The sequence below is a fragment of the Eumetopias jubatus genome, unplaced genomic scaffold (genome assembly GCF_037043125.1).
Source record: "Eumetopias jubatus isolate StellerSeaLion01/CBP00866 unplaced genomic scaffold, mEumJub1_p1.0 scaffold_10, whole genome shotgun sequence".
NCBI classification, from domain to species: Eukaryota; Metazoa; Chordata; class Mammalia; order Carnivora; family Otariidae; genus Eumetopias; species Eumetopias jubatus.
Window position 1 is genome coordinate 123,466,935 of NW_028274816.1, and position 16,850 is coordinate 123,483,784.

The 16,850-nt window shown below is 36.7% G+C and overlaps 3 protein-coding genes across 9 annotated transcripts in view; 2 read left to right on the forward strand and 1 right to left on the reverse strand.

Annotated features, from left to right (window-relative positions):
* The window catches only part of NF1 (neurofibromin 1), a 276,151-nt gene that overhangs the window by 46,360 nt on the left and 212,941 nt on the right, over positions 1–16,850 (reverse strand). The gene's annotated exons all lie outside the window — the stretch shown is intronic.
* On the forward strand, positions 614–4,798 carry EVI2A (ecotropic viral integration site 2A). 2 transcript variants are annotated; one of them, XM_088028384.1, is made up of 3 exons: positions 614–777; positions 1,253–1,304; positions 3,168–4,798. In XM_088028384.1, exons 2-3 carry the CDS (start codon positions 1,302–1,304, stop codon positions 3,885–3,887), a joined length of 723 nt encoding a protein of 240 aa, XP_087884510.1. In that variant the 5' UTR covers positions 614–777; positions 1,253–1,301; the 3' UTR covers positions 3,888–4,798. The 2 variants fall into 2 exon arrangements, with proteins under 2 accessions (XP_087884510.1, XP_027964938.2); XM_028109137.2 differs by lacking the exon at positions 1,253–1,304.
* Positions 3,501–16,758, forward strand: EVI2B (ecotropic viral integration site 2B). Of its 2 annotated transcripts, XM_028109134.2 has the most exons (3): positions 3,501–3,557; positions 7,473–7,539; positions 15,006–16,758. In XM_028109134.2, the coding sequence occupies exon 3, from the start codon at positions 15,023–15,025 to the stop codon at positions 16,388–16,390; it is 1,368 nt and encodes a 455-aa protein (XP_027964935.2). In that variant the 5' UTR covers positions 3,501–3,557; positions 7,473–7,539; positions 15,006–15,022; the 3' UTR covers positions 16,391–16,758. The 2 variants fall into 2 exon arrangements, with proteins under 2 accessions (XP_027964935.2, XP_087884509.1); XM_088028383.1 differs by lacking the exon at positions 3,501–3,557 and having other exon boundaries at positions 7,407–7,539.

A 16,850-nucleotide genomic window follows, 5' to 3' on the forward strand; every position in this document is an offset into this window, starting at 1 on the left:
GGAGAGAAAATGAAGTCCATTTTAGACATACTGAATATGAAGTGATGACAGGACATTTAAGGGGAAAGAGTGTGTATGTTTGTCTGTATGTGTATACACTAAACCACATAAAAACTTATTCTGCCCCATATAATCTAAGTTTACTAGATATTTTCTCAAGTCATTGTTGTAGTTCCACAATTTGAGATGTTGGTTATGTATTTCACTGTTTCTATTATCTGACCAATACCCTAGGTCTCCAAACTCATGTCATCAAATCAGTCTGTGGTACACAAATAAAATTTTTAGAGATTTTAATGCTGCAGGAAAAATACCATTCCATCTTCTTTTGAATGATACTATCATTCAAAAGCACATTGCAGGCATATATAATGAGCATAAGGTCAAAAGGCCCTGAGCGGAAAACCCTCCCTGCCCTGGAGGCGGGGATTTGTTGTACAAAGCCTCCTGTCATGCCAGTGGCCAACTGGACAAGTTGGACTTTCTGGGTTTTTTTTTTTCTTTTTTTCTCCCCCCCCCCCCGCATCCCTCCCCCCCCCGGGACATGTGCTTTAGTTGCAGCAGAAAGGAAATGTGTCATCTGTGGTTTGGTTTTAAAAGTGGAAAGCTAGCTGTACATATCCTTTTTTTTTTTTTTTTAACTGCAGATTTACTTTAAGGTTCATATTCTCCAAGTCTATTCTGCTTTAAATTACTTGGAAGCTGTGCTTCAAGACAAGAAAAGAAGTGGCTTATTAAAATCAGGTTATAATCAGATTTTGACCAAGAATTTGTAAGGTAGGTCATATATATTCGGCTTTTGTTATGCCTTTTCACTCGTAACTTTGTATGGACTAGTGCTCAAGGAAGTGCTTTCAAAGAGTACCTAAGAATCTTACTAACAAAGTAGAATCATAAGTGATTGAAAATGTATGCTGTTTTTTTCTGTCCTATTAAGTAATATTTAAGTTAGAAATGGAAAGATTTATCAACAGTAGTTTTTATCACAATTAGGAAGGATCTGAGTTTAGACTCCACGGTGAATTGAAAAGTTTTGTTATTTAAAAAGTTGAAAAAATAAAGTTCTCATTACTAATGCTTAGGCATTATAAATTTTATTGAAAATGACCAGAGATAAAGAAAACTTTTGATAGCATAACCTGGCCTCCATGGCATAAATTAGGAATGCAGAGACAGTCCTCTATTCTCAGGCATTTGTAAGGGCAAGAGAAAGTCTCATTCTGTTAACAGTTTGTTTATTTGGGGATGACAGTACATCTGGCTGAAGACAATCAACAGCAGGCCTATTATCTACCCCGTGCATGGTAAGCACTGCTAAAATGTGTATGAATACCAAGATGTATACTACATTGTTGATGAACTAATGTGATAAGAATAACCCACCTTAAATAATTTTAGCACTGAATGCAGAAATCTAGTCTAGTATGAAAGGATGGAAATTACTTGCTAATCCAATTTAAAGTATTTCTCTTTGTGAAAGAATCATAAAGTATACAAAGATTTTTGTTATTCAACCTAAAAACTGAAGCTAAACGCTATTATACAGAAGTCAGTGTGCAATATCTTTAACTATTAAAGAGCATAATCCAAAAAGTCATCTTAATTCTAGAACACATAATAAAGGTTTTTTCCTTTAGGAAATACTACTTCAGTGGCTAGTTTCCATTTAGCATTGTTTATTACAAGCTACTTTTGTTTGTATAACAACATAAACATTTGTTATTTTCAATTTCTGTATATCAATAGCATACAAATTTTATCCAATGACATATAGCAACTATTTCTAATAAAACCTCGAAACTCAAAAAAAGCATGACTAGCAGCAGCATCTGTCTTACTTGGGTGGTGGTTAGAAATACAGGATCTCAGGTCCTTCCTAGACCTACAGAATCAGAATCCAATTTAAAAAAAAAAGAAAAACAAAACAACAACAAGAAAAAGACTCCCATGCACATTCAAGTTTGAGAAGAACTTCTCTAAAATAAGGTTCTTAAATAGGTAATTTCACTGAGGAAGTCTCAGACGAATAATCTAGTTTTGCTTCTGTTTAATGCTAACAATAAAATATTCTTACAAAAGTAGCTCAGATGAACAGATTATTACTACAAAAGAGTTCTATTTAAATCTTCAATCATAGGGTGGATAATGAGAATTAGGAACAGACTTGTCCCCTTTTTGTACTGGCTTCCAAGGAGCTTGAAGACAAAACTAAAATTCATCTTTTTTATTTATATGTTGAGACTTATGATCTGCCTTGATTTCCCACTTCCCATAGTCTAAATCCCCCCAAACCTGATGTTCTCTATTTTACTGTATAATTTACTTAAAAAAATTATGTCAAAACAGGGATACAAAAACATGCTAAGCATAAATGATGATGAAAAAAGTCAGTAACTTTGGTTTAACTTTTGAGATTATTCAGAAGAAATCTGGCATGCCTTTGCTTTTAGAAAGCCACAATAAGTCAGGGGATATACCGGTGAAAAGAGAGAACCACCACCATATGATTGCTTTCACAAATACCGGGAGCATATTTCTAAGTACCAGCTTTATTCTAAGCTTCAAGATAAACACCCAAGAAGAAAAAAGAACATCCTGAATTCCTATTTGAAATCCATTTTCCTTTGGTTGCTACACTTCCCCTTTCTCGACCCCAAAACAAAAACCAAAAAAGCCATTTGCGTTTTCTTTTCATACATGAAGCAAAATGCTCAAGGCCACATTTCTCCTTTACTATAAAGATTGGTGACACATTTGTTAGAAGGTGGGGAGTTTCTGCAAGAAAGATCCTTAAATGGTTGGGAGCAGAAGAAAAAAAAAGGAATCAAAAAAACAAAGCAGAAGTATGTGACTCAAAGCTGAAGTTTAGTATGCTTGGGAGGGAGAAAACTATATAAAACCACGGGATTCAGTTTAAAATGATTCACAGTTATTTATAATGCTAACCTCTAGCATTTGAAAGAATAACAGAAATTAAATTGTTTCTTTATACACAGCCTGACAGAAAAAAAGTCAGTTAGAAGGAATTCAAACAGGATAGCAAATATTAGGCATGAGTTTGTAGCTCACTTTGTAAGATATCAGCTGTCCATCTTTTAACTACAATCACAACAACCAGGAACCATTATTCTTTCCCAAATTAATAAATTATACTGCTATCCCAACAGATTTCCAGCATATTCATGGACATGGAGCACACAGGACTTTACCTGCATCTTGCCCTTCTGACGACAACAGTTTTTTCTTGGTCTCCTGGAATAAACGCAAACTATACCCATCTGTGGGCTAACAGTACTACTGTCTGGGATCCAGATATTCAAAATAAGCCAGGCAGAAACCAAAATGAAAACATTAACACAAACCCTACAACTTCTACAGTAGATAAAAGAGGTAACTCTATAAACAGGACTGAAATAGCAACATCATCTCAGGTCACATCTCTAACTCCTATATCGGAACTGGAGCTTTATATACCTTCTGTCGTCAGGAACAGTTCTCCAACAGTACAGAGCACAGAAAACACAACCAAAGGTCACCGTGAAATTTTCAAAAAAGAGGTCTGTGAGGAAAACAACAACAAAACGGCTATGCTAATTTGCTTCGTTATAATCGCAGTGCTTTTTCTTATCTGTACCCTTCTATTTCTATCAACTGTAGTTCTGGCAAACAAAGTCTCATCTCTCAGACGATCAAAACAAGTAGGCAAGCGTCAGCCTAGAAGCAATGGTGATTTTCTGGCAAGCAGTGGTCTCTGGCCTGCTGAATCAGACACTTGGAAAAGAGCACAACAGCTCACAGGGCCCAACCTAATGATGCAATCTACTGGAACACTCATAGCTACAAGGGAAAGAAAAGATGAAGGAGGAACTGAAAAACTCACTAACTAACAGGCACTTTAGTCAAGAAAAATGCAAAGGAGCAATGAGAAAGTTTATGAAGTACAAAAATGAAATCAGTTTGATATTTAATGCCAACATGTTGGTTCGGTGGTCTAAAATTTGTTGACATGGCAGCCCTGCAATTTAGAATCCAGCAAGTGAGAAGGGGAGAAGTTTGCCCACCTTCTCAATTACTTAAACTGTGCACTTTTGTCCTTACACTGAGTATTTTAAAAAGTAAATAACCAAACACCTGAGAATGTGGGGAAGGTTTTAAAGACGAGTTGAAGGAATGGGAGGCAGAAAGGGACAATTAAATAAATATTTCCTGTTCAGCAACAGTAGTTAGATGATCTTCATCTGAATGTAATTGAACTTTGAAGAGTTTTAGTGTGTCCTTAGAGGCAAGTATATGCTTCAGCATCTAACAGAAGCCAAATTCCTAGTGCGCAGAGTTGAACTGTAGTTTAACAGTACCTTTGCCGAACGTGACAGAATCTGGACCAGCTCATATACCAATAAAGCTAATTTTATGCCACATGTTTTCATCTTTACATATGGCACACAGAAGAAAGTGTTTTTCTACTATAAATATTTAATTAAAACTTTTAATTTTGTATAATGAATTAAGACTCAGAATAAAACTGACTACATATAATTGTATTCCGTTTATTATCTTAGGCAACACACTGTAAAGATCAATAAGAAATAGAGCTTAACTGAAACAGATGAGATTGTAACCACAACAGAAGGCCAAGTGTAAATGTAAAGCACATCTTACTGTTTAAATGCAATGTACCTCTAATCTATAAATACTGCTTATTGGAATATTTATAGCAAATATCCAAAGGGTGACTAATTTTCTGACTTCAAGGGTGCCAAGTGGCCTAATAAATGATCAGTTTTACTTTTTTTTACTATCTAATGTGACATGAGCAAAGGAAAGATGTGTGTATGTTTGCTCTCATTTGGAAAACAGGATACTCCAGGTCATTGTTTAACCTTTCAAGAAATTGGGTTCGAGTAAAATAATGACTTACACTTAAATCAAGACTTCCACCTTCAGTTAAATATATTACAGAAGTTGGTCTGAGAGACTTTCCAACTATCTACTAAAATTGATCCAGGGCATACTAATTAAAGACCAAGCTACATTTAAAAATTCTCATCCCTTATTGAGCATTTATTTTGGGCAATATGCTAGCCATTCAAGAAAAAATTTTATATATTTTTTTCCAAATATGATCACAATCTTACCCTCCCTTCTAGGTTTGTGATTCTCATCCTGATTGTGCATCAGAATCATCTGAAGAGTTTTTAAAGCTAGCCAATACCTAATTCCCACTCTCTCTTTCTGATTCAGCTGGAATGGGGTAACCTCCAAGCCCTGGTAATTTCTGCATTAATTCCCTAGGTGATATTGGTCTTGGTCATCAAAATCACTTCTTATGGGCACCAAGGCTTCAGAGATCTAATTTGTATCTTAAAATGGGAGGGAAAAACCAAAGCATCAATTTTATGATCAATTTATTACCAATTTGTTAGAAAAATAAATAAATTATAACCATATTATTCCAGATAAAGCTAAATATCAAAAAAGTAAAAAGGGAAGAGAACACTCATGCCAATCATGGTGACATCAGGTTATCTTTTGAAGGGTAAAAAGGACCAGACTGGCAATGAAACTGGGCAGAGCTCCCATCTTGTATAAATTAAAAATTTGAGATTGTGTACTAGAACAAACAGTGCTACACAAATCACTCATTGAGTCAAGTGTCATATATACTTGTCCGAGGAAATTTAAACAAATCAGTGTCCTTTAAAAAAAATAAGACATTAACTAGGTAAGTACTTTCATATTCAACATACAGGTCAACCATTTTCTGACAAAAAAAGATAAAGCTCCTATTGCAGGAATATTTAAAATTCATCACTCACCAACACCCTCAGAATGATGCTATCCAATGACAGTTCATGAACAAACAGAAGTGGTTCCTTTTCAGACTTGACAGTGTTTAAACACGATAGATTAAGATATATTTTGAGTTCAAAATTTAAAAGTTATTTTTGAAAAAAGAACACTTTTGCTTTCTACCCCAGGTGTTATGGTCCACATACTCAATTCAGGGATTTTAAAATAGTGAATCAAAAGTTCACAGTGTTTTGATTATTTTCTGCTTTATAGTAGGACCCCTTAAAAACAAAAACTATTCCTTTTGTGCCAAGTTATAAGTACCCTGATGTTAAGAACTAGGTCTCAACAGTCCATGATCCTCTGTAGTGATCAGGGAAAAGCAGGGCATGGCTTAATACTTACCGTATCTACTCTAACAGGTGCTATGCTTGCTAGGTACTTTACATTTATTTAATCCCATAACAAATTTATAAATTAGGAGGGCGCCTGGGTGGCTCAGATGGTTAAGCGTCTGCCTTCGGCTCGGGTCGTGGTCCTGGAGTCCCGGGATTGAGTCCCGCATCGGGAGGCTTCCTGCTCGGCGGGGAGTCTGCTTCTCCCTCTGACCCTCCCCCCTCTCATGCTCTGTCTCTCTCTCTCTCTCTCAAATAAATAAATAAAATCTTTGAAAAGAAAAAAAAAATTAGGAATTATGACCTCCATTTCTCAGATGAGGAAAGAGGCTAGAAGGTGACTTGCCCAAAGAAATTTTTATTCAGACTGACTCATTCTCTTTTCAATATACTTTGCTTAACTTATTTATTTATTTTTAAAGATTTTATTTATTTATTTGAGAGAGAGAGAGAGCACGAGAGGGAAGAGGGTCAGAGGGAGAAGCAGACTCCTTGCTGAGCAGGGAGCCCGATGTGGGACTCGATCCTGGGACTCCAGGACCATGACCCGAGCCGAAGGCAGTCGCTTAACCAACTGAGCCAACCAGGTGCCCACTTTGCTTAACTTATTTAAATCATGATTCCCAATTTATTTTACCTTCCACTGAGAAGTACCTACTTTGTGGGTAATCAAAGAGTTGTGCACTGAAACTCCAAAATCATTTAGTAAAGTACTCGGTCCAAAAAACTGAATTATACTTTTACCTGGGTTTTGTCTAAATTATGTACAAGGAAATAATGTTAACATTTACTGGTTTCCTACTGTGTGTGAGGCATTTATACATGTTATCTTATTTAATCTTCAAAATAACTCACTAAGAGAAATATTCCTCCACAGGAGGAAATGATGACTCAGAAGTACAGCAACTTGCCTAAGGTGATCGAGTAAACAGAACATATCATTCGCTTCTTACACAAAGAAATCTCACTTTGGGTAATAACCCAACTGGCAGTTTTTCCTTAGAATATTTAAGTTCCCCTCTAAAGTTCTATTCTAAGTATTTAAATTATATAATCACATTACTAGAGAGTCTCAAATGTTCACTTACCAACATTAATTAAAAGTATTCAAATCATAAAGCCGGAAACTGTGTTTCAAAATAAGTAGTGCATTTCTTAGTCATTTTGTGGCTTATTGCGCTTCCGGAACCAACTATCGATAAACTTCCTTTTTTTCTACAGAAAGCATTTCAGTTTGCTACAGGACCATTTTTAATCTGAACTGAACCACCCCTTTTGCTTTCTTAGCCAAATCACCAAAATGTCCAGATAGAACAAGAACTTAGCATTCTGCAAAAAGAAGTTAACAGCTGAGGTAAGAAAATTTTCACACAGGCAATCTGGTTTGATCTTAATTTTATATAAAATTTATTTTTAAAACTAAAATGTTGTTAGTGTTTTAAATTTAAACTCTGCTAGTCTAAAGATATCTATAACAGGTTTTGTAATTTGGTTGCATGGAATTAAAAAATATTCAATGTTGAGCTTGCCTCGAAGAAAAATTTTCAGCTAGGTTTGTATAATATTGCCCTTTTAAGTTTATTCAATCACAAGCCTTAGTTCTGTAATTAAAAGAAATAAACTATAACCCTGGTGGATAAAGCTAAAGGATACAAGTAAAACTAGAATCCATGGGATATGACTGAATTTACAATCCCCAAATACCAGCTGTTAAAAATTCTAACTTGCTTTCTATAAAAATTTTCCTATATATAATCCATAGATTTAAATTATTTTTAATCCCCTTTAGTTTCTACGGTAAAAATGGTCACCTTCACTTAATTTAAAAAAGAAACCAAAGGAGATTAGATGGGGTACTCAATTATCATTATTACATATGCTTTGTTTTTTACACAAATAGAATTTTGTATTTAAGTAATAATGGTTATAGGAAAATATTATGGCTCATTTTTAAAGTTTACTAAGACAAAACTGTTATGATAAAATGTGTGTACATATATTCATATCATCTACATATTTATGCAATACATTACTATCTGAGCTGTTGGTAAACAGTATAAAATAGATATGGGAAAAAAACACTCACAAGATAAATAATAGAAAATTGCTAATATGCATACAACATGCCTACTCTGTGAGTAAACTGGGCAGCTACAAAGTAAATATCCTCCAAATAAAAACTGCAAAGGGTTTAGTTTACAGAGACTTGTAATATCACAGAATATAAACTCATAGTGGGTGATATTCTATTTCAACATTTCATAAATATTTATGACTTTCCCTTATAGAAGTCCACTTTGGATTTTTTTCTAAGTAACTATTACATAAGTTAGAATATAAAGATTTTTATCTCTTTTTTAGATAAGACTTGTCTCTATATATTTTTAAAGGGTCAGTTCAAAATTTAGAGGGTAATAGTACCTTTGTTTTTCAACTAATTCCTATATAACTCTACTTAGAAGGAAATTATGACTTCTGAATAAGTTCAAATTTGTTAAATATAAATCTGATGCCTTTCAATGTCCGATCTTTAAAAGTCATCACAAATATATGTATTTATTAGCTCAAATATAGCTTATAGGTTAACCATTTAAAACTCTCATAACTATTTTCATAGAATCAGAGGCATAACCTGGTTTTCTGGTAGTTTTTTTTTTTTCCTACTCCTTACTCAAGACTGCCTCCAAAAGTTATTTATGTATCTGTTTCCAGAGAGCTCACATCTCCTCCCTTAGGCATTCCTGCTTCATACTTTTACTACGGAAGTCAGTGCAGCATGTTTAGTGACACATAACAGAAGGAAAGGACTCTGGGATACGACTGACATGATTTCTTTATCACTGCCTCTACTTAACAACTCTGACACTGGCAAGTTACCCTACATCTCTGTGTCTCAGTCTCTTTATCTGTAAGATGAAGGTAACACTACCCTGCTTGTTAAAATAGGATAGTACCTAACATTTAGCGGGTACTCAGTAAATGGTAGCTATTATTATTAAGTCTCCAAATACTTCCTATTAGAGTTCAAGGTTAATCTCCCTTTCTATTCCTACTCAAGATACAGAATTGCTGTTTTCCTCTTTTTATGATTTAATAATTTAACCAGTTGGAGATACAATATAACTAAATTTTAATCTATTCTATCTATATTGTAACTTATTAACTAAAAGTAGTAATAATATCAAAGTCCTAATCACTCATGTATTATTTTTTATATTGTTACCTATACTTGCCTTTTTATTTAGGATATGCTCTCCAAATCTCCTTGATTCTCTTTAAATGACATTTCTTATATCCAACTTAACAGAATCAATTTTAACTGTACTCTTTATGTACTTATGCATATTTATGAGAACATGTCTAATACATGAGGACTCCTACCTTCACTGTAACTGACTGTAAGATGCTTAGTTAAAACACAGCTGATGTTTTCCTTCCTCTTTTAAAACCTTTTTAGGGGCGCCTGGGTGGCTCGGTCGTTAAGCGTCTGCCTTCGGCTCAGGTCATGGTCCCAGGGTCTTGCGATCGAGCCCCGCATCGGGCTCCCTGCTCAGGGGGAGGCCTGCTTCTCCCTCTCCCACTCCCCCTGCTTGTGTTCCCTCTTTCGCTATCTCTCTGTCAAATAAATAAATAAAATCTTAAAAAAACAAAAACAAAAACAAAAAAACCACACCTTTTTAAATATTCAGGAAAAGCCAAAGGACCAAAATCACAGATTTAGACCTCAAAGTGACAACCTATAATAATAAGCAAGATACTGCCATATGAAGGTAGACAAATGTGGGATTTGCCTTGGCAGCAGACTAAGGGATTTCTAGAAAAATGCCATATAGAACGCATGGGTTCTTTAGAATAATTAGCAGTTATGTTCTGAATAGTACGAGGAAAAAATTAAAAAAAGAGAATCTTAAGAATACTTAGAACAGATAGGAGAACCTGAAACGAAAGCCTGGTGAGTTTGAGAAGACGGATGAGTCAAGTCCTCCATCGTGGGAAGACGGCTCCTCCCTGCTGCTTCCCAGGGTCCACAAGCCCAAACCCGTGACAGAGAGCAGCACTTAGGCCTTTCTTCCATCTACTTCAATCTTCTCCTCCACTTTAATCATCTACCCTAATTTCTTGCTAATTACATAACTACCACTTTTTCTTCAGTTTTTTACCAATTTTTCAATACCTTCTCTAGCCCACTGACCTTCCCCGTCCCTTTTCCATATATTTGCTGCCTCCTATAATTTCTGCTCTATTTTCCTCTTTGGTGTTATTTTTTATTTCTTTGCACTCCCTTTTCATTTTCTCTGATCTGACATTTTCTCCTTTTTACATTCCCCCCATATGGTTCTTTGTTTTTACCTTCTCTCCCTGAAGAAGCAATGTTGGTACTTCAGGTACACATGGTTTATGTATTTAAGAGAATACATATGTTATACAACTTTCTACACTGCTAATAACACTGGCCTTACTTCTCTGAGTTAGAAAAAGTCAGTTTCTTCACTATTATGCCCCCTATTTATTCCTGTGTTAAATCCTGCTCTTTCTTTTCTGGACTGTTCTGGTTTGCTGTAGTAGAGAGCTAACAAAGATTCTAGCATTCTGATGTAGCAGACCCTAGGAGGGCAGACAGCTAACTGAGGAGTGGGAAGAAGAAACACAACAGGTAAAACATGCAATTTGGTTTTGATATTGTTGTAACCCTTACATGACAAGTAGAAAAATCTCATATACTGAAGGTTTTATGATCTTCCTATTGTCAAAAGAGGCTATGAACCTATCAAAACTGATCTTACAAACTAAAATGGTTTATAATTATGTTCCTGTTCAGGGTCTTTCCTTCTCTAGTGCCTTTTTTAGTGAATTGAAAAGAGGAACTGTGTGGGCTTTGTTTTTTGTTTTTTTTTTTTTAATTTTAAGTGAAGTCACAAAAGAGGAAACATTTTTAGCTGAAGACAATTCATGGCCTATATTTTCTGTTGCTTTGGATGGCATTTCTAAAAAACTAAAGTGAAACTCTGAAGAAGGGCTTTTGGGGGTGGTGGAAATCCGTTAAGAATAGAAAGTGGGAACTGCACATGGATAACCATCTAGAGATGATTCAAATCCCCACATTTATGCCAAAAGTTTCAATTTTTTCCCTTATGAAACCTTTTACAAAATGGATAGCAAGCATAATTTAATAACAGATTTCATCTTCTCTGCTTACATTCTGGCAAAAGTGAGTACGTGAATAGTGAAGAAAATGGAAAGGAACCATGAAGCCAATACAGGTTAAGTGTTTCCTGAGCTCGTAACATATATTGCACTTAGCTGTAAAGGAATCAAAACCCCTGAGGCGGTTTAGGGAGTAGAAAGAGCACATGCTTGTCAATCAGGTGACATATCTGTGATATAATATATATAAAGGTGATAGAACACTAGGCAAACTTTTTTTTTTTTTAATTTTATTTGATAGAGAGAGAAAGAGAGCACAAGCAGGTAGAGTGGCAGGCAGAGGGTGAAGCAGGTTCCCAGCTGAGCAGGGAGCCTGATGCGGGGCTCGATCCCAAGACCCTGGGATCATGAAGGCTTAACTGACAGTGCCACCCAGGCACCCTAGGCAAACTCTTAATGCAAGTGAACTTGTCTCTTTATCTGTAAGTCAAGGATTCCTCATAGTCATTTAAAGGTTAAATGAAGTAAAATTATGTAAAACACCGGGGATAGTACAATACAGAATATGTTCTACATAAGCTTTTTCTTTTCTGCTTTCTTCAAGGTTCTTCTTTGAATGGGTGGGGATAATAAAAAGAAAATGTGCAAAGTTAAAAGTAATTTTAAAATGACACAATTACCTGAGAGAATAAAAGTGTCAGTATGGTAGGACCATGAATACTTACCTAAGGAACCACAAAGACAGCAAGACTAGGAGGTTCAGGGAATGGCTAAACTCTCTGCGCTATGGCCAGTCACCGAGAACTTGATTTAAGAAGGGGGATTTAAGCTGAGGTCTGCCCAGTGACAACCGGTTCAGACAGGAAAAGAGGCTGAGTTTGGGGGTGGAGAACACACTCTAAGAGGGTGAGAAACAGTGTAATTAAAAGTGTCTATTTAGGGAAAAAAGCATGTGTCTAGAAAGTACTTAAGATGGGAAGAGGCGCATTTGGCTGAATGAGAAGTTTCAGTGTTGAGACATGAGTCAGGATTGGTAAACTCAAGCCAGAAGGAAGAAAACTCAGTTTAGAATTTTTATCTTGACAGCAACGGGGAATCCATAAGTAAGGGAGCAGTAACTTGACTATAAATGCTTTCAGAAGATTAATTCATCAGCAGTGTGCAGGAAAGTTTAAAGGAGAAAAATTTTAAATTTAGGCCTGAAGTATTAGGAAGAAAAAAGAAAAGAAAAAGGAAGAGACCATATGCCCTCCCCTGAACAGGGTAGTTTACCATTACTGTGTGCCAAGTGGTAGAGGAGTAAGCAATGAAAACTACTCAAATATGCCGAAAAGTCTATTTATTTGCAAAACTTGAGGGTGTTCCTCTACTTCGCATAGAACATCAAATCTCTCTCACATTGGACTAGGAATCCTAGAAAAACTATAGTTTCTAATCATATTTACCAGGATCTAACACCCTGAGATGTCCCTTTACCTAAGAAATAACCAACCTAACGTTAATAACCAAATAGTTATCATTGTGTTTAACAGTATATTACACTTAGAGCTGAAAACTGTCTTAGTGTAACTCCTCACTTTAGAGAGAAGACAGTTGAGAACAGGAGAGATGAAATGACTAGTTCTTGCACTCATGTGCATCATTACACGTTGGAAGTAGAACTGGAATTTACTCCTCACGTTTTAGCATCCACCACATCCCACGAAAAGCCCTGCCTGCCAAACTTACATATGTGCCTTCTCTTCCCATGTCCATATGTTGTTCCCCTGACTGTAATACTTTAGTTGCTCAATTCCTTCTTACAGACCTTTCAAGACTCAATTCAAGTTTTACTTCTCTGAGAAACCCTCCCTGAAAGCCTCCGAGGCTGCAATGGTCCCTATGTGCACCTCTTGCATCCCTTTAGGAGAAAACTTATTAAATTATTATAATTATTTATTGATTGTTTCCACCACTGGAAACGTTTTTGGGGGGGTATATCTCTTAAACCTAGAACAGGCCTGACACAAAGATAGTGTTAATCAATAAATGAATGAAAGCAGCATTGGACAACTTTACCAACTGGACAGAACTGACTCAACCAGATTCAAAGATCACTTAGGATTCTGAGTTGAACTGACTCCTTTAAGACTATGAGATCCTAGGGGTGCCTGGACAGCTCAGCTGGTTAAGCGTCAGACTCTTGATATCACCTCAGGTTGTGATTTCAGGGTCAGGAGATCAAGCCCCACACTGAGCTCCACATCTGGCTCTGTGCTCAGCACACAGTCTGCTTGAGATTCTCTCTCTCTCCTTCTGCCCCTCCCCCTACTCAGGGCTCAAAATCAATAAAATCTTTAAAAAAAAAAAAGAGTAAGAGATCCTAACATAAAGACAGAGTGCTAGACTGATGATGCTATAGAGATTACTAACACAATAGACTCTCTGCATAAAAAACTTAAAGGTAACACCATATGAAAATAAAGAGAGGAGTCAGTTTTGACACGAAGACGAATTCTGTTTTAAATATGTTAAATTTGCTGACGGTAGGATATATAACATGGAAATGTCCACCAAGAAGTCATGTAAATGGAATGGAATTAAGGAGATTTAGGCTGGATGTGCAGGTTTGGGAGTTATGGCATACAGGTGAGAGCTGAAATTTTATAGAATCAGGATCAGAGAAAAGTAGCTAAGAGTAAGGACTGAATATCAAGTATCCATATTTAAGAAGAGAAAAACAGAAGCTAGTGAGATTAACATGAAAGGAAGACTATAACAAAGAGCTACTTGAATAGTAGTGAAGGCATAGTCAATAGCATTGAATGTGATCAAGAGAGGGAGAAAAAAAAAGAGAGAATAAAGTCAAGACTGTTGGATTAGGTAACAGATGATTACTGGTGTCCTTCAAAGCAACAGGATCAGTGTATTTCTAATAGTAAGGAAGAAAAGAATAGAGAGCACATGGAACCAGCATCAAGAGCCTATGTATTTCGGGCGCCTGGGTGGCTCAGTTGGTTAAGCGACTGCCTTCGGCTCAGGTCATGATCCTGGAGTCCCGGGATCGAGTCCCACATCGGGCTCCCCGCTCAGCAGGGAGTCTGCTTCTCCCTCTGACCCTCCCCCCTCTCATGTGCTCTCTCTCTCTCATTCTCGCTCTCTCAAATAAATAAATAAAATCTTTAAAAAAAAAAAAGAGCCTATGTATTTCACAAGTGTGACGGATTGTAATGTAAAGAAGCTGGGCGGGGGGGGGGGGTTGGGGCGCCTGGGTGGCTCATTTGTTAGGCATCTGCCTTCGGCTCAGGTCATGATCCCAGGGTCCTGGGATCCAGCCCTGCATCGGGCTCCCTGCTCCACAGGAAGCCTGCTTCTCCCTCTCCCAGTCCCCCTGCTTGTGTTCCCTCTCTCGTTGTGTCTCTCTCTGTCAAATAAATAAAATCTTTAAAAAAAAAAAAAGAAGCAGCAGCAGCTAGGGGGGCAGCAGGGCCAAGTACAGATCTTATGAAAGAATTGAGAGAGACTATTGCCTATGAGGTCCAAATGTTGTATGGTTAAGTTAGAATATATTCAAGAGTTATTTACACTACAGTGTATCAAGTCTAAATTAGAAACAATACTTATAAGTACCTACCTACTTTGCCAGACACCAAATAATACCTGTCTTTTTTTCTTTCATTACAAAACCTCTGGTAGGGTGGAAACATTCTGAAATGGATCCCAAATATTTCATCTTAATTTTGTTTTGTGGGCACATCAGTGATATATTTTCCTCAGAGACAGAAGCAATTACAACAGAGAAGCAACCACAGCCTACTTTATTTAGATCATCAAGGCCATATAACTCAGCTAATTCTCAAAACACAACAGAGAACCCTATCAGTCAACCAACACAATTCAACCATGTTTCCCCTGCAAAACCAATACCAACTGCCAAAGTTGCTGCTAGACAAACAACACCAGCTGCCTATGCTTCTTCTGAAAAACCAGCAGCACACACTTCTGCTGGGCAACCACTTACCTATAACGTCACCAGACAACGAATACCAATGGCCAACACCTCCTCCCAACAAACAGCAGTACCCACGTTTACTTCTGTTGGACAACTGCCACCATCTACCCATACTTCTACCAAACAACTGCCACCATTTGTCTCTACTTCCACTCAACAACCATCATCTGTCCATACCTCTTCTAGAAAACCAGTATCACCAACTGTTCATAATCCATCTATACGACCAACACCAAGTGTCAAAAGTTCACCTAGGATTACTCCAGGATTCATCCTAGAAATGACCAGTAGCAAAAATATCTCACATGAAACCAATTCTAATTTAGCTGCCATATTAATTGGCATAATTCTGACTTCTTTGTTGGTATCTATAATCATAATTGTACTATGGAAATGCTTGAGAAAAACAGTTTTAAATGATCAGAATTGGGCAGGCAGGTCTCCATTTGCTGATGGTGAAACCCCCGACATATATATGGATAACATTAGAGAAAATGAAGTACCCACAAAACGGACATCAATTGTTTCACTTATGCCCTGGAAACCAAACAAAAGCACACTCTTACCAGATGATTTGGAAATTAAGTTATTTGAATCAAATGAACACACTGAAGATTCCAACAACCCCAAAACAGAGAAGATAAAAGATCAAGCAAATGGTACATCAGAGGAGAGTCCTGGTGGATCAACGATTGGCACTGCAATTTCTTCTTCAGATGATGCCGATCTGCTTCCACCACCTCCCCCACTTCTTGATTTAGAAGAACAGGAAAGTAACCAATGTGACAAACCCACAGTGACAATTCTATCTCCTCTTCCAAATGATTCCACCAATCTCCCGCCATCTCTGGACTGTCTCAGTCAAGTCTGTGAAGATCACAATTCTGAGTTCGAACAAAGATTTCCACCTCCACCTGACTTACTTAACTTGCCCCTGCCACCAGGAGACTTCATGAAAAACCAGGCAGATTCCAACAATGAGATCCAGTGTCAGGAGTTCTCTATTCCTCCTAATTCGGATCAAGATCACAGTGAATACTTGCCGCCCCCACCTGAAGAACTGTTATAAATATTATAACTTGCTTTTTAGCTGATTTTCCATCTTTCTTATGGAACTCCTTCTTTTGTTTTTCTTCCTGTGATGATGGCAACTGGTAGCCAGTTTTGATTTTTATTCAGGAACTGCCTGAAATCTGCTCAAAGCCCACGTGCGTAAGTGGAACTTATTTTTAAAAAATGATGTAACAGTGATCTATTCACTGGCTGTTGTACCTAACTTTAATGTATAGTACATTTTACATATGTATGTAAATAACTTAACCATTTTGGAAACAAGCAATCTACATACACTTAATATCACCTAATAGATTTTTTCCCCCTGAAAAGCTGTGTATAAAGTTACCTTGAATAAATAACATTTTGTTTTTCCATTTCAAAGTTTGAGGTCGGGGGGGGAATGAGAAATTAAATACATGTTCCAAGTTTTAAACAAAACTCCAAATTTTAAATTAATACCTCAAATATTCCAA